The sequence below is a fragment of the Pseudorasbora parva genome, chromosome 4 (genome assembly GCF_024679245.1).
Source record: "Pseudorasbora parva isolate DD20220531a chromosome 4, ASM2467924v1, whole genome shotgun sequence".
Lineage (NCBI taxonomy): Eukaryota > Metazoa > Chordata > Actinopteri > Cypriniformes > Gobionidae > Pseudorasbora > Pseudorasbora parva.
The window spans coordinates 5,640,975-5,665,962 of NC_090175.1; the positions used below are offsets into that span (position 1 = coordinate 5,640,975).

The 24,988-nt window shown below is 40.9% G+C and overlaps 1 protein-coding gene across 1 annotated transcript in view; it reads right to left on the bottom strand.

Annotated features, from left to right (window-relative positions):
• Positions 1 to 24,988, bottom strand: part of LOC137072740 (B-cell receptor CD22-like) — a 39,657-nt gene that overhangs the window by 7,024 nt on the left and 7,645 nt on the right. Inside the window, exons 2-5 of the mRNA XM_067440665.1 lie at positions 11,853 to 12,200; positions 11,506 to 11,754; positions 1,222 to 1,479; positions 832 to 1,089 (exon numbers count right to left, since the gene is read on the bottom strand). Coding sequence (XP_067296766.1) covers positions 832 to 1,089; positions 1,222 to 1,479; positions 11,506 to 11,754; positions 11,853 to 12,200 — 1,113 coding nt within the window. The remainder of the gene's footprint in view (positions 1 to 831; positions 1,090 to 1,221; positions 1,480 to 11,505; positions 11,755 to 11,852; positions 12,201 to 24,988) is intronic.

Consider the following 24,988-nt stretch of genomic DNA (forward strand, 5'->3'; position numbering starts at 1 on the left):
CTCAAAGTGCTTTACATATAGAAGGGGTTCATCTCCTCAACCACCACCAATGTGCAGCTCCACCTGATGATGCGACAGCAGCCTTTGCAGCAGAACGCCCACCACACACCATCTTATGGTGGAGAGGAGACAGAGTGATGAAGCCAATCAGGAGAGGGGGATGATTAGGAGGCCATGATGGACAGTGGCCAATGGGCAAATTTAGCCAGGATGCTAGTGATTTCTGAGTCGGTGTTGCTGCAAAGATGAAATTGATGACGATGCTGACTCGCCATTTCCGCAAAAGTGAAAGTACGCGCCGACAGTTATTGTGTCGCAAATATTGCATCTCTGTTGGCATCGAGCCTGGTGAAATGTGGCCTCACTTTTGATCTTTTCTAGATACTTTACATCTATGCGGGTTGGGAAGCTTTCCCCCTGTTTACACTGAACACGTCTGCAGCTCATCACGGCTCCAGCGAGATTTTAATCAGTGTGACTGGTATAAACAGAGACATTGACTAGAGTGACCTGTCAGAGCGGTAATGCACCGCAGCAGATGGGTTACACGCTACGGCCTCACATGCGATCTGCGTCTCTGGGCATAACCGATGGAAACTAGTGTTTTTCTGCCTCAGCCAGTCATGCTGCATACTTACTGATGTTGACGAGATTAAACCTTTAGGTATCGAAATTAGGTATCGAATTAAAATACCTTTTACAATACTTGATGGTATCGAGACAATTCTGTCGATGCCTAAAAAGTATCGAACATGATACCTAGCTCTAATTAATAAATATTACAAAATAAGCATGGCTTTGTGAACAATATGCAGATGATCATTAACTCACACGTGACGTTTAGAGTCACAGCATCAGAGTTTTTCTCTCCATGTTCATTGATGGACTTGCACTTGTATTCTCCACTGTCATCAGATCTGATGTTTGAGATGCTGTAGATTCTTCCAGATCCTACAATCGTTCCTCCTTTAAACCAGCTGAAGTTCAGAGCAGGAGGGTTTGAATCACTGCTGCAGCTCAGAGTCACTGAATCTCCCTCCACTATTACACCAGATGGACTGATGGACACTGAGAGGCTCCTGGGTGGGTCTAAAACAGATTAAAGAAACAGTATACGAATGTTTTGTGATTTGTAATGCTCCTTTTTTGTTGTTAAGAGTTACTGGACCATCATTAGCTCAAACATGGCATTTAAATAATACTATGATAAATACAACTCACACATGACATTTAAAGTCACAGTATCAGAGTATTTCTCTCCATGTTCATTGATGGACTTGCACTTGTATTCTCCACTGTCATCTGAGCTGATCTTTGAGATGCTGTAGATTCTTCCAGATCCTACAAGCGTTCCTCCTTTAAACCAGCTGAAGTTCAGAGCAGGAGGGTTTGAATCACTGCTGCAGCTCAGAGTCACTGAATATCCCTCCACTATTACACCAGATGGACTGATGGACACTGAGACGCTCCTGGGTGGGTCTAAACACAAACAAACAAACAAGCAAAACATTAACAAATTACATTTTGACATCACACACTTGGTTTAGACTTATGAATCACAGATTTAGGAATAATTATTTCAGTAAATGGACTGATGGAGATCACAGAATTCATTGGAGGATCTACAGATGTCAGGTAAAAGTATTAATCAGTGGCGGCTGGTGGAAAATGTTCTAGATAGGTGTTGTGTTTTGTTAGACAAGGGTAAACTCAGCCTGATCTGCCGGCGATTTGATTTCGCCCTGAACCTCAGTCTAGAAACCTGTGCATTAATTTCTACTGCTTCTGTTACACTTCTGCGGGAATCAATCACAGCTCATCCACCTGGAACGCTATTGGCCGGTTTAACACGATGACAGATAGAGAAGTGATGGGTTGATGTCTGTTGATCACGCCTCTTGTGGTCTGATTGGTTGAAGGACTATCCAATTGCAGACAGAGTCATTCAAATAATGCCCGTTGATCACGCCTCTTGTGCAGTAGTCAATAGAGGGCAGTAAAAGCTAGAGCGCTGATGTAGAAGTTGCAGTGTTGAGCTGCTGATATAGCCTAGAAATCTAGACGCACCCTAGCAGCAGCAAATCTAATCTGCCGCGAGTGTCATCTAGCTGTAAAAACCAAACTCTTGTTGAGCCAATCACATCGTGTATAGAGTCGTTCGGTGGGGCTTAACATAATGAAGGCCGAGTTGCGTTTGCGTGCTTCTAGTAAACACAGAAACTGGCGAACGGCGGTCTTTCGAATCAGCTTTGACCGCGACTCTGGAAGACTTGGAGTTAAGCTATTCTCTGAGAAAAGAACAAAGAACGGCATTGAAGTCATTCTTAAAAAGGAAAGATGTGTTCGGAGTTTAGCCGACCGGATACAGTGAATGTTTAATCTATCAACAAGCTCCGTTTCACCTTCGTTGCTCTGGTTGGTGTAGCGCTATCCTATCGCGTGCAGAGGGAGTTTGAAAGACAACCGTTTATCCGCCCCTCGGATTGAGCTGTCAATGGTGGGTCTGGCTTGTCAGGCTAGTGCTGAAACCCTATTTTACTGATGCTTCCTACTTTAAAAACAGACATTTAGTTTTTGTCCTTTTGTAACAAGTATAGAAATTAAACTTTCTATGTTAAATATATGTATTGTGAAGTAGCACAAAATTGTTCATTTACATATGCCTGATGTGGCTGACTGATCTAAATGAGTGCTTTCCTCTTTAATTATCATGAGCCAACATCATTTCCTGTTCTGTCTCCTCTTCCCTTTTGCCTTGTATCTGAATGGGAGAGGAAGGAATCATTTGGCTTCTGATAATCTCATTTAATCTTTCTTGTAATTATTATATTTTTTATTATTTATTGTTTAAGCGAATATTTTACGCTCTACCAGAAACAGGTGACACTTTTGCCTCAAGCCAAAAAATAAATAAATAAATAAAATAAATTCAGAAAGGAGTTTGGGACAAGGGAATATACAGAAACAGACTGTGCACTCTAAATCACACAAAACTACAATCAAACAACACCACAGCTGAGAACTTTCCTTTATGAGAAGGGAGATGTTATGATGAAGGTGGCGCTGTTTGGCGGTGACAAGCAGCTTTAGCTCGTGTCCGTGTTATTGTGTTTTAAACGTCTTTTAGGGTCTTAATTCCCCTTTGTGGTGTGCTGTTTAATGAACATTTGCTGAGTATCTGAGGGATGGAAGTCACTTTTTACGTCCTACTTTTAGTGACTGTTTTAAACTTTGTTTGGAGCAACCAGCAGCACACATTCCGATACACCCGTGAATTCCTATTGGGATTACAATGGTGCTGTCCTAGCGTGATAGACTTCAACATCAGTTCACTGACTGGGAATCTGCCCTGACATTGAACTGTTGTCTGTGTCACTACGCCGTACTATCTCCCTGGAGAGTTCCCCCAGATTTTTGTGACTGTGGCTTATGTCAACCCCAAAGCGACGCCAAGTCCGCCGCGGACATTGTTTTTAAAACTGTAAACAAACTTCAGTCTATCTTCCCTGCCGTTCATAATTTTGTTCTTGGCGATTTTAACCGTTGTAACTTAAAGAAAACACTGAACAGCTTTTATCAGTATGTAACATGCCCCACACGTCGTAATAAAACTCTTGATCTGTGCTACGGCTCAATTAAAGGCGCATATACGTCCAAGGCGGGGCCAGCACTGGGCGCCTCTGACCTCAACTCTGTCCACCTCTTACCCGGCTACACGTCGTGTTGAGGAGGAAGAAGCCTGTCAGAAAACAGGTGAAGGTCTGGACTGAGGACAGCTCTTCAGCGCTACAAGCCTGCTTCGACTGCACAGACTGGACAGTGTTTCAGGACTCCTGTTCTGATATTGATGAACTCCCTGACCTTGTCAGCAGTTACATCTCTTTTTGCAAAGACTCTGTTCTCCTGAGTGAGGAAGTCGTGGTGTATCCAAACCACAAACAGTCGATCTCTAAGGACATTAAAGATTTGCTAATCAAGCGAAAAACTGTTTTTAATGAAGATGATGTGAATGCAGAGGACTGTGAGAATAAATTTAGGTATAAGGAGAAAATTGAGGCAGATTTGAGAAGTAATAATTTAAAGAAAACCTGGAATGGTATGAAGACATTGATTGGGTCTAATGAGAGAGCCATCAGACTGGTCCTGGATGTTTTTTTATCTGATGAACATTTGGCTGATGAATATAATGTATTTTATTCTCGATTTAACATTAATTTTGATGATGAAATGGAAGGTATCAGGGCTATCACACAGGCAGCTCCATAGACAGCAAACTTTGTTTTGAACCTTTGGTTGATGCTGTCTCAAAGGAAATCCAACAAAGACTGTACTTTCTTAGCAAAATGAACACTTTTAAAGGGGGGGTGAAATGCTGTTTCATGCATACTGATCTTTTTACACTGTTAAAGACTTGGAATCCCATACTAAACATAGACAAAGTTTCAAAAGTTAAGGTGGACGTTTGATGGGAGTATTTCTTTGTCAAAAATACTACTTCCGGTTAGTCATAAGTTTCGGCAAGTTTTTTGAGATCATGCGTCCCCTTTGACGTTAACGGGGGCGGAATTTCCTTGTATGGGCCTTACGGACAATTCTACCGGAAGCGCGTGAGAGAGAGAGAGGGAGAGAGCGAAAGTAACAGCCTACGCCCATCAAAGCGCTGGTTTGTAGGATGCTAAACAGGTGATGTGCACATAACAATGTCACCAAAAAAGTGCGTTTTTGGTTGCCAGACCAAGACAGTCCTGCACAGATTCCCCAAAACCCCGCGTTAAGGCAACAGTGGATGTAATTTGCTTTTCCGGATCAGCAACTGAGTTGCGCGAATGTTTATATCTGTTCGCTGCATTTCGGTGCCGACTGTTTCATAAACAAGGCCCAGCTCGACGCCGGATTTTCCCAATCGCCTAATGCTGAAGGATGGAGCAGTCCCAACGATAAAGGTCCTAACGTTAGAACCGCAGGCGGTGAGTAAGACTGATTCAAATGTCTGTGTTTTTGCCTATGCTCATCAAGGAGCCCAAACATGATCACGTATAGTTAATTGATCAATGGAGCATGCGATGTGTAGTGCGTGTACATTTGTTTAGCTGGCCACTATATGTGTAACTTTATGTTTGTGTATTGTAAAAGCACTCCAAACAACAATACACAAAGAGGGGGGAAATATGTTGAACTAAATAAGCGAGCTTCTTCATTCAAATGCGCTACTATTCCGTGTCTATCTATGTAAACACTAACTTAGCCTGCCGTGCAAAACCAGTCCGCTTACTAACGTTACAATTGTCTACACAAACCACGCGTAAACACACAAACACGTGCACAACTGCACTTCCCACATGTACACCTTCAAAGACAAAAATACGACGATATAATTCAAGTATAAATATGTAAATAACACAAGCCGCTAAGCATATTATATAGTTAGTGTATAACTTGTACCACATAGAGACGTCCTGCTCTAGTCGTTTTTGCTGCTGCTCCTGTTCAACTGCAGCCTCTGGGTCTGATTCCGGATCATAGATGTATGGCTGTATCTGATTAAAAGCCATATTTTTATTTTGAATAAAGTTTTTTTCCCGCTGTTAGGGATGAGACAGCTTTACGACGCACTCGACTCAACACAATAGCAGCAGCGAGCACACGTCATTATTTAGCTCCGCTCACACGATACGCCCCCACCCGCTCAGCTTTTTTCGGAAAGACTCGGAACAGCGCATCTTTCTTATATAATTATAAAAAAAATAAAGACTTTTCGGAGATATGCAGGATGCAATGCTACTCTATAGGTACTCAAGATTGACATGACACTGACTGAAACTGAGTGTTTCACCCCCCCTTTAATGTTTTTTCAGAAATGATGACTCTGTTTTATCGTGCTTTTATTTATCTTTTTCGATAGCTGCTTGGTTTGGAAGCCTCTCTCTGACAAATAAAAACAGACTTGGTAGTCTGATCAAAGTGGCAAGCAAGATTTCAAGGAGAAGTCAGGCTCAACCTGGGGAGTTATACATAAAACAGGTCCAGAGGAACGTTAAAAGTCATAGCTCATTCACAGGATCATTCCCTAAGAACAGAGTTTGAGCTTTTACCCTCTGAGCGGCGCTATCGAGTTCCTAGCTGCAGAACGAAGAGGATGCAAATATCTTTTATCCCATCAGCAGTGAGGCACCTTAATGACACTTAGTACTTTATAATAACTTGTCCAAGTTGCATTTTTGCACTTGATCGTGAGGGCTTCACAACGGATGTGAGTGCACAAAAGAGAGTGAGCTGCTTGAAAAAAGGAAAGGAAGGAAGCCGAATAAAAGAAAGACACATCAAAAGTCTCCTTTCAGGTAGAATACGAAACAGTTTGCTTTATCCAGCCCACAGTCCTGACATTATCAATGGCTGGGGCGATATAATATTATTTTTTGAATAGATTTGAGGACACTGACTGGCTAAATTTGATGTCCTATCTTAACCCTCTGGTCCTCTTCATTCAAAAATGACCGAAACATTTTACGTTTTGAAATTTAGATTTTTTTTGGTTCAGTGGAATGGGATGACACTTGGTGACTTGTTAGCCTGACAAGCCAGACCCACATCAAGATGTTTGGTCTGGAAACTCACCATTGACGGCTCAATCCGAGGGGCGGATAAACGGTTGTCTTTCAAACTCCCTCTGCACGCGATAGGATAGCGCTACAACCAACCAGAGCAACGAAGGTGAAGCAGAGCTCGTTGACGGATTAAACATTCACCGTATCCGGTCGGATAAACTCCGAACACATCTTCCCTTTTTAAGAATGACTTCAGTGCCGTTCTTTGTCCTTTTCTCAGAGAAAAGCTTAACTCCAAGTCTTCCAGAGTCGCGGTCAAAGCTGATTCGAAAGACCGCCGTTCGCCAGTTTCTGTGTTTACTAGAAGCACGCAAACGCAACTCTGCCGTCGTCATTATGGCCCCGCCCAGCGACTCTATACACGATGTGATTGGCCCATCCAGAGTCAGGGGAATACAGCTCAGAAGGGTATTGAGAGTTCCTAGACGACACTTAAGGTCAGATTAGATTTAGTTTTCAAATTTTTCTAGACTTTTGTTGCAATAGCTATTACACACAAAAAAATCATGGAGGGGATTCGGATATATTAAAGGGTCAAAAAAAAAAAAAAAAAAAAGTCATACTTAACTCCTTCGCGGTAAAAAATGACCAACAAAGGAAATTAATAGGAAACACAAAAACTCAGGGAATCTTTTGGTGATACGAACCACAAATCAGCCATGACCAGAAAAAAATTGCAAAGCAATGTAGGGGTGACACTCTAAAATATCAAGAGTGTAAAATAGACTCCCCCCCCCCCCCACACACACACATATGAATAGTAGGAATGTCCCGATCCGACGATATCACGTGAAGATATCACGTGATCGGAAATCGGGCCCGATCACGTGATTTCAGACTCGATCGGAATCGAACGTTACATCCCGATCAGGACGCGGATGTACGTATATTCCGGGTTGCCATGTAAACGGTGCGCACTTGCACCGCGGTTCATCTCGCATCTGATGACGCATCAATAATATGGGTTGTAACTTGAAAATAATGCATGTTTCTGTTGATGGACACACGTGCTGGCTCCTCAGTGATAAATTTCTACTGCGCTAATAAAAGAAAAACGTGGGCAAAATGGTCTATCAGTGTAAACTTTGTTCAATGCATGCGAGTGCTGCCGTATGCATCATCCGAAAGCGCGCACTCGTCTCACAGCGCGCATATATTGAGTTCTCTTTCAAGTCTTGTGCTTAAACGGACAAACTCACACAAGAAGTATGTCAACAAATCCATCTTGATGAGTATCCAAGCAGACATAGCCTGAATATGCCTTAAGAGGACTTTATACAGTCGAGAAAGACGACACAGGGCCTTCCATTAGGTCTTAAAGGGGCAGTAGCCTTTACTGCTGTCTGTTTAATGTCAAAGAAAAGAGAAGGAATCCCTCACTGCTCTTGATTGAATAGCTTTTGTAAGGATTAGTCTTCAATTTAAGAGTTAACAGTTAAATATGCAGCTATTTTACATTTGATTAGCCTACTTTATTCAATTTCTCTACCTAAAAACTAATGTTAGACCTATAAAAACCTGAAAAGCATTAATTACATTTCAATCAAATTACACTTCAAATATTTTTTTCCCCAAAGTTAGTTTATGTCATTGTAGGCAGTTATCATCACAATGATTTCATGTCAAGTGGTCGTTTTTTTAAGTAAGTTTAGTTGTTGTCTTTTTTCATGATTTTTGGGAGCAGATTATTTAATTTCCATAACTGTTTATTTCACACCAACATAATTAATTGTTCTGCATCTGTGAGAGTATGGGTGTGCTTTTGATATCGCCATTGTACTCCCTGCTCTGCGCAACTCCGGTCCCAGACTTTTTTATATTTACTGTTGCACTAAAATCCAAAAGTGAAGAATGTGTTATTTATTACTTGATTGTTCAAGCTACCTCACAGAAGTGCTCTGTTTGTTAGAGTTGTTGAATGTTAAAATAAGGTGAATAAAATAAAAAATAAGGAACATCCTGGATCGTTTTTTCTCTCTTCTTATATTCTTTTTTTTATGTATTATAGAAGTATCGGATCGGGACTCGGTATCGGCAGATACTCAAAATCAAATGACTCGGACTCGAGGGCAAAAAAACCTGATCGGGACATCCCTAATGAATAGTGCAATAACACAGAGCATATTTTTTCAAATATGTGAAACAAAATCAATAATTCAGCCACAATGCAGTAAAAAAATAAAAAAAAAACACTAAGGAAGAGGTTACACTCTAAAACATCAAGAGCTCAAAACAGACACACACACACACACACACACACACACACACACACACACACACACACACACACACACACACACACACACACACACGTAAACACAACCAGAGACACACACATGTAAACACACTCAGAGAAACACACACAAACCACAATAATATACATGTAGCCAGTTGCTTGTGACTTTTTATTTTATGTCTTCCTACTTTTATTATTTTATTTTACTTTACCATATTTGTGATGAAAGAAATATTTTTGTAAATGTGTTAACTTCATCAAAACTTAATGTTACCCTTTCATTGTCATTTATGTTTAATTTTCAATGTTTCCAGTCGGGAGTTCCTACCAATTGTTGTAGGTGGGGCCTTAATTAGTGGCGCACCTTAGGATGCGTTATCGCTTTCCCTTTAAGCGTTCACGCTCAGTCTGTGAATGCAGACTGGGAAGTGCGGTAACTTTCACTCTCTCGTGCATCTATCTCCTTTACTGTTTCTGTAACGTCATTATAGTGTACATTGTGTTGATTTGGATATATTGTGATGTATATTCATTCAATTAGCAAATTCTCTTAGAAAGTGGCACATTTAAAACGTGGTATGTTGAGTGCTTAATTCGCACGTGTGCTTTTCTATGCAGGAGTGAGAGAGTAGGCCTTCCAGTGTGTGTGTTTTCTAATTTTGCTCCAACCTATTCTTCTTTAAAGGTATGTTTGTGCACTTAACAATTATATAGTTTGTGTTATGTTTAAATGTGATTGTAGCAGTCTTAAGAAATAATACTTGGTTAACATTAAGGACCATATGGTCCAGATTTTGCATGATTGCATCAATACAGTCTTATTCACACATTTTTATATTTTCATGATGTTTACATGGAGTGTTGCAATTAAGTACTCTGAGTATCACTTTATTTGAAATTACTGTTATATTTGATTGCCTACATGTATATGTGCAATGTAGTTCATACACCGCCCTTTAAGCGTTCGCGCGCAGTCTGACTGTGAATGCAAGGGGGTAATCTAGCGCTCGGAAAGCGTTCCACCCCTAGGGGCTGCCATTGCTAACCAAGCCATCACCTGCTGTTAGCGTCCCATTGACTCCCATTCATTTTTGAGTCACTTTGACAGTGAATAACTTTACATCTGAGGCGTTTAAAGACTCCATTTTGTCATTTGTTTATTTCTAAAGAAACATGACAATGCATAAAAGGCTCCGTTACCTTGTATCTTACACTATCGCCCCGCAGAAGCTGTTTTTGTAAAAATAGGCTAACGATTGCATCATAACCAACGCGACTCTGTCGCACAGTTGAGAAATTACCGTATAGACCTGAGGAGACGCTCGCAGGCAATCTTTTACTGTCTATGAGACAGTCGGGGGGACGTGGAGACATAAAGTCTGATAAAGTCAAGGGAGAAGAATGGGGAGAAGCCCATAGTGAGCCAAAAGCAACGGGAGAAAATATTTAAACAACGTGATTCAGATTTCACTTTCCACATCTACTAGAAGACCTACAGCTGTCAGACAGGAGGCTCACGTCACATCTACGTCCTCAAGCTCAGTCTGAGCCTGCGCAGTTCGCTCAGCCATCAGGAAGTGAGTGCTTCTAGGTTGACTTCATTATTTAGCTGTTGACGTCAATGGGATCGCTCGGTCCATTTCTTTTACTGTCTATGTGTGAATGCAGACGGGGAAGTGCGGAGTGAGAGAGTAGGCCTTCCAGTGTGTGTGTTTTCTAATTTTGCTCCAACCTATTCTTCTTTAAAGGGATATAAATGTACATCCTTCATCTCATCCATGTTTGGCTGTCCTTCTGTCCTGAGGGTACCACTTGATATCTGCTACATACACATACAAATGAACCTAATGGTCATAACAGGGCATTACATCAGTTTTTCAATTTTTACTGCCACCAGAGGGCATTAACTACCTAAAAAAAATTTTTTTTTATAATATATATATATATATATATATATATATATATATATATATATATATATATATATATATATATATATATATTTGAATGCCTCTATTTTAACATGGAATACAGTTTCAATACTAAAATAAATATTTTTTTATTATTTTCAAAGGGGAAAAATAGCTAATTAAAATTGTATAAATATTACATATTATCACAAAATACCCTCAAAGTTGAAGATAATAATAAAAAAAATATTATTGAACTAAAATAAATTTGATTGGTTGACCTGGGAGTCAGGATTTCATTTTAAGGCTTTGGTCACTTTTGACCGGAGGAGGACAAGTGTGACCCTTAAATGAAGAGGACTTAAATATGTTTATATCGTGAAACAGCAATTGGCTAAACTACAGAGGTGAACTTCAGACATGCGGACAAACAAAGGGGACATATAGCATATCTTATCTCATCATATCATATAAATATCCATTCATACTGTTTATATCAATTATGATAATCATAATTATTATTTTGTGGTTCAGGGAGGGCAGCGCTCTCTATTGGCCATTATTTACATACACACAATATAATATAATACACACAATTTATATGCCTTTTAATTAATTGACACATTCATTGAAAAAAAGTTATTTTTTGTGATAACGCTATAAATGTTTTGTGGGAGCTCATGTGTTATGTAGTTTTAAACTTTGCTAGCTTTTCAAAAACAACTTTAAAGAGAAATGATTGATCTGTACTCACACATGACATTGAGATAAACATCAGGCGATGTGTGAGTGTGTCCGTGTACAGCACAGCTATATCTGCCTGCATCCTCTCTTCTGACTGACTGCAGCAGGAGTTCATTGTTTCCGTCTCTTCTCTCAGTTAATGGCTGTGAGTTTCTGGACCAGATGAATGTTGCTCTGTCAGTCAGAGTGCAGCTGCTTTTACATGTCAGACGGACTGAATCTCCCTCTGTCACTCTCTCAGGAGACTCCACCTGAAGATCTGAACACAACACACACATTATATCTAGTGCTGCTGTCATACACTGATTATTATTCAACATAATGCACAGAAGAAGAGATAAACCTCATGAAACTCACCTGTGACATTAAGAGTCACTCCTGGTTTACCAGTCCATCTCCCACCAGCTTTATTAGTGATGAATCTGAAATAGTACTTGTGTGAATCCTTCAGTGTCACATGACTCAGTCTGACGGTGCAGTTCTGCTGTTTATCTCCCAGATACTGAAGCCTCTTACTGTATTCAGGGTCCTCAGACAGATCTGTAAACTCGTCATTATATTTTACCAGTGGGTTTGTCCAGAACACTTTCTCGATCTGATGTCCAGTAGGGTATGTATAAGAGCAGCTCATTATCACTGTTGAGTCCTTTAGTGCACAGATGTGTGAAGGACTGTAACTCACACCCCAACCAGCACTAGAAACCCCTGAAACACAGAATTCATCACATTATGAACATGTTTTATCAGTTACAATGGACCATTGAAAAAGGTTTTAATTTTTGTACAACTTGAAAACATTGACTCTTTATAAGAAATAAAAGCCCGTCTTCTCAGAATTGAGTAATAATGAAGTGTGAAGTTCTTCATCAGTTTTGACGGAGAGTGTTTAAGAAAAGCCAACACGTGTATGTGGGGCCCACGTGGAGTAAACATGGGCTACAGGGGTATGGAGTGGGCATGGGCTCAATATGGGCATCTTATCTGGGGCTCACTTGGTCCCACATGGGCAAACCCAGCTGGGCTCCTCACGCGGGACCTAGTTGGTTCACTAATGTGAAATGAGTACATTGGTTAAAAGAGGGCTACTCAGTGGTCTAATTCATTCACAGTCAAGACAAGTACAAACACAGTCAATTCCAACAGTTGATTACATGGGTAGATAGATAGCACACAAAGATGCACCCTTGAATTTTTTTGTTTGTTATTTTGACACTTGAACACAATTAATGCGACTTTAATCTAATCAAAATCTAAAAATGTCAACACAATAGCAATTCAACCAAATTTACTGCCATATAAAAGTATCAAGAGGCTGTGGATATCAGAGAAAAAAAGGCAAAAAAAAGAGTTTATTTTGTGCTCACAGAGCAGTGCCACACAGGGAACATGTTAGCTTTTATTATAAAAGTGTACACATTGAGTGACATATTTCCATTCTCAAATGTTTAACTATGAATAAATCTTTAATAAATGTTTATTTAATCTTTATTTAATCACTACGGCCGTAATAATATTGTAACACAGTTCGTCGATGGGAAGGAAGGAGGCGGGAACCGGCGACCATTCAACACACACACACACACACACACACACACACACACACACACACACACACACACACACACACACACACACACACACACACACACACACACACACACACACACACACACACACACACACACACACACACACACACACACACACATAATAAAACATTACCATACAACTCAACTCAACACAACTCACTGATACTTTATTACAAGAGTTCATTACTGAACCAGGGGCAATAATCATTTAAAATAATAATAAATATAAAAGTTTATTTGAAAATAATATTTTAATGTTGTGTAAATGTGTGTATAATACTATAGACACAGTCCATTGATTGAGAGATTTATTTGTGAATTGTGATGGAATAATTACTTTATAGTTGTATCAGAGGTTTACACACATTGTGCAGTTAATCTTTGTCATGCATTAATAATAATAATAATAATAATAATATATTTTATTTGTAAAGCCCTTTTCATAGTTAAAAACAATCCCAAAGTGCTACACATAAAAAAATAAAATAAATAAAATAAAATAAATGAATTAGCAAAAAGTAAAAAATGCTTGTTTAAAAAGAAAGGTTTTTAGTTCTTTCTTAAAAGAGTCTATGGCTTGAGGAGCCCTTAGGTTTTCAGGAAGGGAATTCCAAAGACGCGGTGCGGCTGAGCAGAAGGCTCGATCCCCCATAGTGCGGAGCTTAGTTGTGGATGGTTGAAGAAGGGCTTTATTTCCAGAACGGAGGTTGCGTGAAGAGTTTTGTGTTGCGACGAGTAGTTCCTTTAAGTAGGGGGGTGCGTTTCCGTGGATGCATTGATGGGTAAGTAAGATGATTTTATAATTAATCCTGTATGAAACAGGGAGCCAGTGGAGCGAGTGAAGGATGGGTGTGATATGGTCATATTTTCTTATCCTCATTAGGATCCTGGCAGCACTGTTCTGAATGTATTGTAATTTTTGTAGACTTTTGCCAGGAATCCCAAAAAAGAGAGCGTTGCTGTAGTCCAGCCTGGATGAAATAAAAGCATGGACAAGTTTTTCAGCATCTGACAGACCAAGTGTGGGACGGAGTTTAGCAATGTTCCTGAGATGATAGAAGGAGATCTTACACAGATGTTGTATGTGGGCTTCAAATGTGAGTTGAGCATCAAATCTTACTCCAAGGTTAGTGACTGTCGATGAAATTGGAATGTTTTGACCAGAGAAGGTGATGTGCGTTATAGGTGATGACTGGACCTGGTGTGGTGTACCCACTAAAATAGCTTCTGTTTTGGAGCTATTTAGCTGTAGGAAGTTTGCCTTCATCCATGCCTCAATATCCTCAAGACAGGAGCTCAGAGATGACAGAGTGGCTGTAGATGAAGTGATGCTGGTTTTTATATATAGCTGAGTGTCATCGGCATAGCAATGAAATGATATTCCATGCCTGTTGATTATGTGGCCAAGGGGAAGAGTATAAATGGTGAACAAAATCAGGCCAAGGACCGACCCTTGCGGAACACCACAAGTTACTGTATGCGTCTGAGACTTTACACCTCTCAAGGAAACATACTCTGTTCTTCCAGACAGGTATGACTGGAACCAGCTCAAAGCAGTGTCAGAGAGTCCAATAGAATGATGGAGACGCTGAAGGAGGATATTGTGATCAACCGTGTCAAAAGCAGCAGATAAATCCAGTAAAATGAGCAGCGATGGTGTGCCGGTATCAGCTGCCATCAACAGGTCATTTGTGACCCTGATCAGGGCTGTTTCAGAACTATGAGCGGAACGGAAACCAGACTGAAATTTTTCAAAAAGGGAGTTTGAATTTAGATCATCCTGAAGATGGGCAGCAACAACCTTTTCTAGAACTTTGGACAAGAATGGAAGGTTGGAAATAGGCCTGTAGTTTGCAAGAACTTCAGGGTCTGAAGTGGGGTTTTTCAGAAGGGGTTTGATGACAGCAGTTTTAAGAGCAGATGGAACATGACCAGTACGTAGAGAATGGTTGATGACTTTGGTTATTAAGGGACTAAGAGAGCTGATGTGTGTTTTCACCAAAGCTGTGGGTAAAGGGTCCAGCATACAGGTGGAAGCTTTCATCCTGCTGATGATGTCCTCAACTTGTTGCTTAGAGATTTCAGGAAAACAACAGAGAGGCTGGAAGGTCCCAGGCTGTGGGTCGGCAGTAGGGACAGATAGAGCAGCAGTGCTGGAAAGGAGAGAGTGGATGGTCTCAACTTTTTTCCTAAAGAAGGTGATGAAGCTGTTGCATTTCTCTTCTGATGTGTCATTGTGTGAAGTAGTTTGTGGCTTGATGAGATGACTTATTGTGGAGAAAAGCTGCTTGGAGTTCCCCTGATTTTCACTAATGATGTTTGAGTAGAACTGTGTCCGTGCTTTTTTTAGTGACATTGAGTAGGCCTTCTGATGTTCTTGATAGGCTATTTTGTGAACAGTAAGTCCAGTTTTTGAAACACGTCGCTCAAGTACACGCCCTGCTGTTTTCATTTTCCGTAGTTCTGGAGTGAACCAAGGGGATGTACGAGAAAAAGTCACTATTCGTGTTTTTTCAGGTGCATGGAGGTCCAAAATACTGCTCAAAGTGTTATTATAAAAGTCCACAGAATCATTTACAGATGTGAAATTTGCTGAAGGGATTTTCATGAGGTCCAAAGCCAAAGTATCTGGGTTGATATTTTTTATGTTTCTGAAATGGATTAGACGTTTTGGTTTGATGTAATGAGAAAAGTTCACCTCCATTGAGATGGCTTTGTGATCGGACACTCCAAAATCATATACCAGTAGATTTTCAATGGGGACAGAGTCAGTAATGACCAGGTCAAGTGTATGTCCTCTGTTGTGTGTTGGGACATCCACATGCTGTTTGAGATTCATTATGCATTATCATGCATTAGTTTGAGTGTTGACGGATATTATGGGATGGCTTGATGCAACAAGAGATGTAGATCATTTGATCTTGACTGTTAAGAAACGAATTAATATTGTCACATAACAAATCTGCTTAAAGTGAATTAAAAATGAAATTACGACATTGAAATAAAAATGTAAAGTGTGTACAAATATTATAAAATCGTGAATATAAATAATTAGGAATCATGTTCATCAAAATATTTAATTTACTATTTAAAATACACTGAAGTCTCACAGCAGCCAATCACTGCAGTGGGCGTTTACACTGAAGTCTCACAGCAGCCAATCACAGCAGTGGGCGTTTACACTGAAGTCTCACAGCAGCCAATCACAGCTGTGGGCGTTTACACTGAAGTCTCACAGCAGCCAATCACAGCAGTGGGCGGTTACACTGAAGTCTCACAGCTGCCAATCACAGCAGTGGGCGGTTACACTGAAGTCTCACAGCAGCCAATCACCGCAGTGGGCGTTTACACTGAAGTCTCACAGCAGCCAATCACAGCAGTGGGCGGTTACACTGAAGTCTCACAGCAGCCAATCACAGCAGTGGGCGTTTACACTGAAGTCTCACAGCAGCCAATCACAGCAGTGGGTGTTTACACTGAAGTCTCACAGCAGCCAATCACAGCAGTGGGCGTTTACACTGAAGTCTCACAGCAGCCAATCACAGCAGTGGGCGGTTACACTGAAGTCTCACAGCAGCCAATCACAGCAGTGGGCGGTTACACTGAAGTCTCACAGCAGCCAATCACAGCAGTGGGCGTTTACACTGAGTCTCACAGCAGCCAATCACAGCAGTGGGCGGTTACACTGAAATCTCACAGCAGCCAATCACAGCAGTGGGTGTTTACACTGAAGTCTCACAGCAGCCAATCACAGCAGTGGGCGTTTACACTGAAGTCTCACAGCAGCCAATCACAGCAGTGGGTGGTTACACTGAAGTCTCACAGCAGCCAATCACAGCAGTGGGCGTTTACACTGAGTCTCACAGCAGCCAATCACAGCAGTGGGCGGTTACACTGAAATCTCACAGCAGCCAATCACAGCAGTGGGTGGTTACACTGAGTCTCACAGCAGCCAATCACAGCAGTGGGCGTTTACACTGAAGTCTCACAGAAGCCAATCACAGCAGTGGGCGTTTACACTGAAGTCTCACTGCAGCCATTCACAGCAGTGGGCGTTTACACTGAGTCTCACGGCAGCCAATCACACCAGTGGGCGTTTACACTGAGTCTCACAGCAGCCAATCACAGCAGTGGGCATTTACACTGAAGCGTTCAAATCAGAGGCTAAAATCGGGGTAGGAAAAATGCCGTTAATTTCTAAATTAAAACAATTATTTATGTAAAAATCATAGTAACATTATAATTATTTTATAATGTTTAATCTTTTATTTAATCACTACGGCCGTACTCCCTGGAGAGTTCCCCCAGATTTTTGTGACTGTGGCTTATGTCAACCCCAAAGCGACGCCAAGTCCGCCGCGGACATTGTTTTTAAAACTGAAAACAAACTTCAGTCTATCTTCCCTGCCGTTCATAATTTTGTTCTTGGCGATTTTAACCGTTGTAACTTAAAGAAAACACTGAACAGCTTTTATCAGTATGTAACATGCCCCACACGTCGTAATAAAACTCTTAAAGGGGGGGTGAAACACTCAGTTTCAGTCAATCTCATGTCAATCTTGAGTACCTATAGAGTAGTATTGCATCCTTCATATCTCCGAAAAGTCTTTAGTTTTATCATATTTATAAAAGAAATATGGGCTGTACTGAGTCTTTCCGGAAAAAACCGAGCGCCTGGAGGTGTATCGTGTGGGCGGAGCTAAAGAATGACGAATGCGCACAAAGCGGTGACGTCCTCAAGCGTGGAGAAACCCATCTATCTCAGCTAATACAGATAATGATCCACAATCAAATCTGAGGCTGAAATAAATTGAACAGGAGAAACGGCAACATCAGGACGTCCGTCTCTGTGGTATGGACTGTATTTAGGGGCCTCTGTGTGTCTTTACGCGCAGTTTATGAGGACATGATTCGGTTTATGGACTATTGTATGTGACTAGACCTTAGAGGTAGCAAGCAAAAAGGTTTTGCACGTCAGAGTCAGAATAGTGTAACGTTATACAGAACAACAATGGAGTAACCGTTAGCGCATTTGAATGATGAAGCACGCGATCGTATCGTTTACTGATGTTTACTCATGCGACGGTAGCCAATAGCAGAGACATTTGAAGTTGATTTACTCACCGGCATCTTCCAAAGCAGGACCGCTCTGTCAAAAACACACTTCTTTGGTATGATTTGGTGAAGTCCTGTGACAGCAGTGACCGTGGAAATCCACTTTGCGACGCGACTGCAGCGATGCCTTGAAGCTTCCCGTCATTTCTGCGTTCAAATCGGTTCAAATGCAGCGCTGCCTTCCCGGAATGCTGTGCTGAAGCGTTGAAGTCGCTCGACGTCACCCATAGGAATAAAGTGGAGCGCGGCGCATCATAAGTGTTCACGGAAGACTGGATCTGCACCTGAGAGACTGTAAGGCGTGCATTTCCTCTCTCGCTCTAGTCACGCGCGCGCACCCTTCTGGGAGAAGAGCCCGTACGGCCCATACAAGGACCTTCCGATCTATTTAACGTCAAGTAGACCTATACTCGAAAAAAACTCGCCGAAACTTGTGAGAAACCGGAAGGAGTATTTTTAACACAGAAATACTCCATCAAACGTCCAACATTAGTTTTTGAAACTTTGTCTATGTTTAGGATGGGAATCCAAGTCTTTAAAGGTGTAAAAAGCTCAGTATGCATGAAACAGCATTTCACCCCCCCCTTTAAACTGTGCTACGGCTCAATTAAAGGCGTATATACGTCCAAGGCGGGGCCAGCACTGGGCGCCTCTGACCTCAACTCTGTCCACCTCTTACCCGGCTACACCTCGTGTTGAGGAGGAAGAAGCCTGTCAGAAAACAGGTGAAGGTCTGGACTGAGGACAGCTCTTCAGCGCTACAAGCCTGCTTCGAGTGCACAGACTGGACAGTGTTTCAGGACTCCTGTTCTGATACTGATGAACAGAGGACTGTGAGAATAAATTCAGGTATAAGGAGAAAATTGAGGCAGATTTGAGAAGTAGACACTGCTATTTTTTTGAACACACCCCTTTCAACTAATTGCCCAATTGCACAGCCTTAAGAGCGTGCATATCATGAATGCTGGGTCTTGTTTGTTTTCTGACAATCTACTGAACCTACTGGTAACTTGTTTGCCACGAAGCAATAGAAAATATACTAAAAACCTTGATTATTCTGGTTAGTCACATTGTACTGCTATTATTTTGAACAATACTGTATAAGGAGATAATTGAGGCAGATTTGAGAAGTAATAATTTAAAGAAAACCTGGAATGGTATGAAGACATTGATTGGGTCTAATGAGAGAGCCATCAGACTGGTCCTGGATGGTTTTTTTAATCTGATAAACATTTGGCTGATGAATATAATGTATTTTATTCTTGATTTAACATTTTTTAATTTAGATTTTGATGATGAAGTGGAAGGTATCAGGGCTATCACACAGGCAGCTCCATCCATTATAGTTGACAGTAGTACTGTGGCTAAAATTTTCAGACACACCAGATGATATTTGTGGCCAGTTATTAAAAACATGTGCTGATCAACTCTGTCATATCTTCCAGTTCATTTTTAATTTGTCCTCATCACTCCAACGAGTCCCTAGAGGTTGAAAGCATTCTATTATCGTGCCTATAGCCAAGTGCAGCTCCCCCAAAATCCTTGAATGATTTTAGACCTGTAGCCTTGACCTCATTGGTTATGAAAAGCTTTGAGAAAATGGTCAAAGAGGATGTCCTACTGCAGGTTGGAGATCAGTCAGATCCACTGCAGTCTGCATACAGGTCTGGCAGGGGTGTGGAGGATGCTGTGATCACACTACTGCACTGCATTTTTACCCATCTGGATAGAGCAAAGACTCATGTCTGACTTTTATTTGTTGATTTTACTTCTGCTTTTAACACCATTCAGCTCTTTCTGCTCGCTGAGAGACTGATTGTGGATTTTAACCTTGATTTGAATTTGGTGGGCTGGTTATGGGATTTTTTAACAGCTAGATCCCAGAGTGTGAGGGCCAACAGCGCCCTATCTGAAGTCACTTTTACATCCACTGGTTCCCCCAAGGTTGCTGTCTATCTCCTCTCCTGTCCTGTACACAAACCAGTGTTGCAGTTTGTACCAGGATAAATACATACTTAAGTTTGCTGATGATTCTGTCATTGTCAGCCTGCTATCAGGGAATGAGCGGGACCATGGGCCAGTGCTCAGTGACTTTGTAGAGTGGTGCGATCATTCCTTTTTACAGCTGAATGTATCTAAAACTAAGGACATGATCATTGCCTTTCGCAGGACACCACCTCCCTTTACAGTCACGGTTATTAAAGGCATGGACATTGAGCTTGTGGAGACATACAAATATCTTGGAGTCATTTTAGACAACAAACTTTGTTTTCCCCTAAGAACAGAGTTTGAGCTTTTGCCCTCTGAGCGGCGCTATCCTCGCTGCAGAACGAAGAGGATGCAAATATCTTTTATCCCATCAGCTGTGAGGCACCTTAATGACACTTAGTACTTTATAATAACTTGTCCAAGTTGCATTTTTGCACTTGACCGTGTTCTGTATTTTATTTCATTATTTATTTGCACATTATGTACATTGGGTGTTATTGTGAATATCTTCTCTGCTGGCTGGTCTTTGTTGGTGAGTGTTGTTGTATGTTCATGTGTTTATGTGGAGCATTTGCTGCAAATCCAATATCCCCTTGTGGGACAATAAAGGTACTTTGACTTTGATGATATAGGGGAGCCACCAGATGGCGTTATTGAGTCATAGGATCAGGGCTACACAACGGATGTGAGTGCACAAACGAGAGTGAGCTGCTTGAAAAAAGGAAAGGAAGGAAGCTGAATAAAAGACAGACACATCACAAGTCTCCTTTGAATAGATTTGAGGACACTGACTGGCTATTTCATGTCCTATCTTAACCCTCTGGTCCTCTTCAGTCAAAAATGACCAAAACATTTTACGTTTTGAAATTTAGATTTTTTTTTTTGGTTCAGCGGAATGGGATGACACTTGGTGACTTTTGTTGCATTAGCTATGTGAATTATAGCAGCTCTGTGATTCTACAGCATAAGATCTGGTGTTTACAATAATAATCAGAGGGATTTTTAAAAATTATTCTGTCCTAAAAAAAAAAAAAAAGGTTTGAATCTCTTGTCATTCAGCCACACAGAGACATCAATAATTAGCGTATGAATCTCAATAATCGTGGCCATCAAGAAGCTTTTGCGGTGCATTCTGGGTACACCAATCAAAACTCGCCTATGGCTCCCAGCATGCATTGCAGCATGCATACATTATACAGTGGCATGAAAAAGTATCTGAAGCCTTTGGGATTTCTCACATTTCTGCATAAAATCACAATCAAATGTGATCTAATCTTTGTCAAAATGACACAAATGAAAAAACAGGGTGTGCCTTAACTAAAACCACCCAAACATTTATGGGTTTTCATAATTTTAATAAGGATAACATGCAAACAATGACAGAAGGGGGAGGAATAAGTAACTGAACCATCACATTAAATATCTGGTTGCCCCCCCTTTGGCAGCAATAACTTCAACCATACGCTTCCTGTATTTGCAGATCAGTCTGGCACATCGATCAGGATCAATCTTGGACCATTTCTCTTCACAAACTGGTGCAGTTCAGTCAGATTCCTGGGATGTCTGGCATGAATCGCTGTCTTGAGGTCATGCCACAGCATCTCAATGGGGTTCAAGTCAGGACTTTGACTTGGCCACTCCAGAACGTGTATTTTGTTCTTCTGAAACCATTCTGAAGTTGATTTACTTCTGTGTTTTGGGTCATTGTCCTGTTGCAGCATTCATCCTCTTTTTAGCTTCAACTTTCTGACAGACAGCCTCAGCTTCTCCTGTAAAACATCCTGATAAACGTTTGAATTAATTTTTCCATTAATGATTGCAAGTTGTCCAGGCCCTGAGGCAGCAAACCAGCCCCAAACCATGATGCTCCCTCCACCATGCTTCACGCTGGGGATGAGGTGTTGATGTTGGTGAGATGTTCCATTTTTTCTCCACACATGACGTTGTGTGTTCCTCCCAAACAGTTCAACTTTCGTTTCATCAGTCCAAAAAATATTTTGCCAGAAGTTCTGTGGACTCTCCAAGTGTCTTTCTGCGAACATTAAACGTGCAGCAATGTTTTTTTTAGACAGCAGTGGCTTCCTCCGTGGAGTCCTTCCATGAACACCATTCTTGGTCAGTGTTTTACATATAGTCGATGTATGCACAGAGATATAGGACTGTGCCAGTGATTTCTGTAAGGGTGCGTTCACACTTGTCATGTTTGGTTCGATTAAAACGAACCCTGGTGCGGTTGCTCGGTTAGTGCGGTTCATTTGAACATATGTGAACGCTGCCACCAGAACTCTGGTGCGCACCAAACAAGCGGACCGAGACCGCTAAAAAGATGGGTCTCGGTCCGCTTCCAAACGAACTCTGGTGCTGTTCGATTGATATATGAACGCAACACGGACCAAAGACATGTAAACGGAGCAAAAACCGGACGTATAATGTCACAAGATGCCACGCATAATGCAGCTGATTTGACGACGCGGAAAGCTCGGTGTACGTTATCCAAAATGAGTAACTTTAACGTTAGAGGGCAAACGTAGAGCAACGAGGAAGAGCCTCATCAATATTTGGTCAGACGAGCATGTTTCGAAAATGCTATAAAAACACACAAAAAGCAAACCTGGCTCTTCTCATCAAAGTTCCTGTGTTGCCCATTATTAGCAGGTACAGACGACAGAACGGCCGTCTCTTTTCTGCACAATGGAGGAAATCCTGCTGCTGTTTTGAATGTTTTGAACATTTTATGAGCTCTTCATGAGTTCTCAGCGGGTAAAAATAATGCCACATGTACACGCATAAAATGATCGCGTTTAATCCAGCACACAGCGTTGTTTTGAACATTTCATGAGCTCTTCATGAGTTCTCTGGTAAAAAATAATGCCATATGTACACGCATAAAATGCCCGCGCGTGTAATCCGCACACAGCATTGTTTTGCATGTTCGGTAAACGAGCTCCTACGTCATATAAACAGACCAATCAGGTTGTGAGCGTCTTCCTGTGCCTTTGGTTCGGTAACTTTAGGTTCGCTGTTAAAAATGCCTTTGTGAACGCTAAGCGGACCAGGACTATTATGTTTGTTTTTGTTTTTTGGTCCAGACCAAACTAACCAAACGAACCGAACTACAAGTGTGAACTTGAACCCTAGAGTGAAAAAGAACCCTAGAGTGTCTGCTAAAGACTTAGGGTGCCTAAGTCTTTAGCAGACACTCTAGGGTTCTTTTTTACCTCTCTGAGTATACTGTGCTGAACTCTTGTTGTCATTTTTGGTGGACGGCCACTCCTTGGGAGAGAAGCAACAGTGTCAAACTCTCTCCATTTGTAGACAATTTCTCTAACTGTGGATTGATGAACATCCAAACTTTTAGAGATGGTTTTGTAACCTTTCCCAGCTTTATACAAATCAACAATTCTTGATCGCAGGTCTTCAGAGAGCTCTTTTGAGCGAGCCATGGTGCACATCAGACAATGCTTCTCATCAAGACACAATTCTTTCTAGATGTGTGTTTTATAGTGAGCAGGGCAGCTTTAAGCCACTCATCAGTGATTGGACACACCCCTGACTTAAATTGTTTGGTAAAAATTGGTATTAATTGCTCTAAAAGTCTCCTTAGGCATAAGGTTCAGTTACTTATTCCTCCCCCTTCTGTCATTGTTTGCATGTTATCCTCAATAAAAATATGAAAACCCATAAATGTTTGGGTGGTTTTAGTTAAGGCAGACACTGTTTTTTCATTTGTGTCATTTTGAGAAAGATTAGATCACATTTGATTGTGATTTTATGCAGAAATGTGAGAAATCCCAAAGGCTTCAGATACTTTTTCATGCCACTGTAAGTTGAACTGATTTAGTGATTTCTTTCTATTCTCACCATTTTCTTTTTGCTGTTTTATGTGACTTTTTAGGATTTTTTTTTTTTTTGATGTTCAGAGTTGATCTGTGTGTCTGATATGGTGTTTATCAGTTTTATCAGTTTATTAGTTTATTATTCATCCGTTCAGGAAATTTAACAATGGTGACAATGGTTTGTCACCATTGTTGAGATTCATACACTGATTCTTGATGTCTGTGAGTGTCTAACCCAATAAAGTAGTTTGAATCTTATTTTGTGCAGAATCTCAGCCTATTAACTTCACAGAGCTGTTGTAATTAATAATGTAAAATCCACACATGAAACATGTAAACTGAACCTGTGTGTTTAGCGATCTTCTTCTGGGTATGTATATCGAGTCCCTTGATCATTATTAGGTTGATGTCTGACTGATCTGTCTTCATTTGTGTCTATTTTAGTGGGGGCAATTTCTCACGAGCATTTTGTCACTCTGGACTGCAGGGCAAATAAATTACTCCTTATAAAACATTGAAAACTGCACTGCTTGTTCTGCTGCTATATTTTTAGTATTTTTGTGACTGTTGACATTTGATTTCTGTTTTTGTTTTGTTGATTCACGCTGATGCTGGTGGCTTAAGGGAACGGTGGCCGGTTCGAGCCGTCAATTTAACGGGCGATGTGCCGTTAATAGAGCACATTAGCTCCACTGATACTCGCCGCCTGCAGCGTGTTGATTCGTTTTTATTTTCCTCTTGGCCTGTGTTCGTCCTAGGGACGCCTTGGAGGAACATTTAATATCTGGACCTTGGGAGGTTTAATTTGTTGTTTTTCGGTTTAAATGTACTGATTTGAGTATTTGTTAATGTCTTTAATGTTCTCTTCTTGATTAATTTGTGATTTTTGATTTGAACTACGAATGTTTTTGCTTTGTTTTATATTTTCATTTTTGCTTTTGATCTTTTCTAAAGATTTGTCATT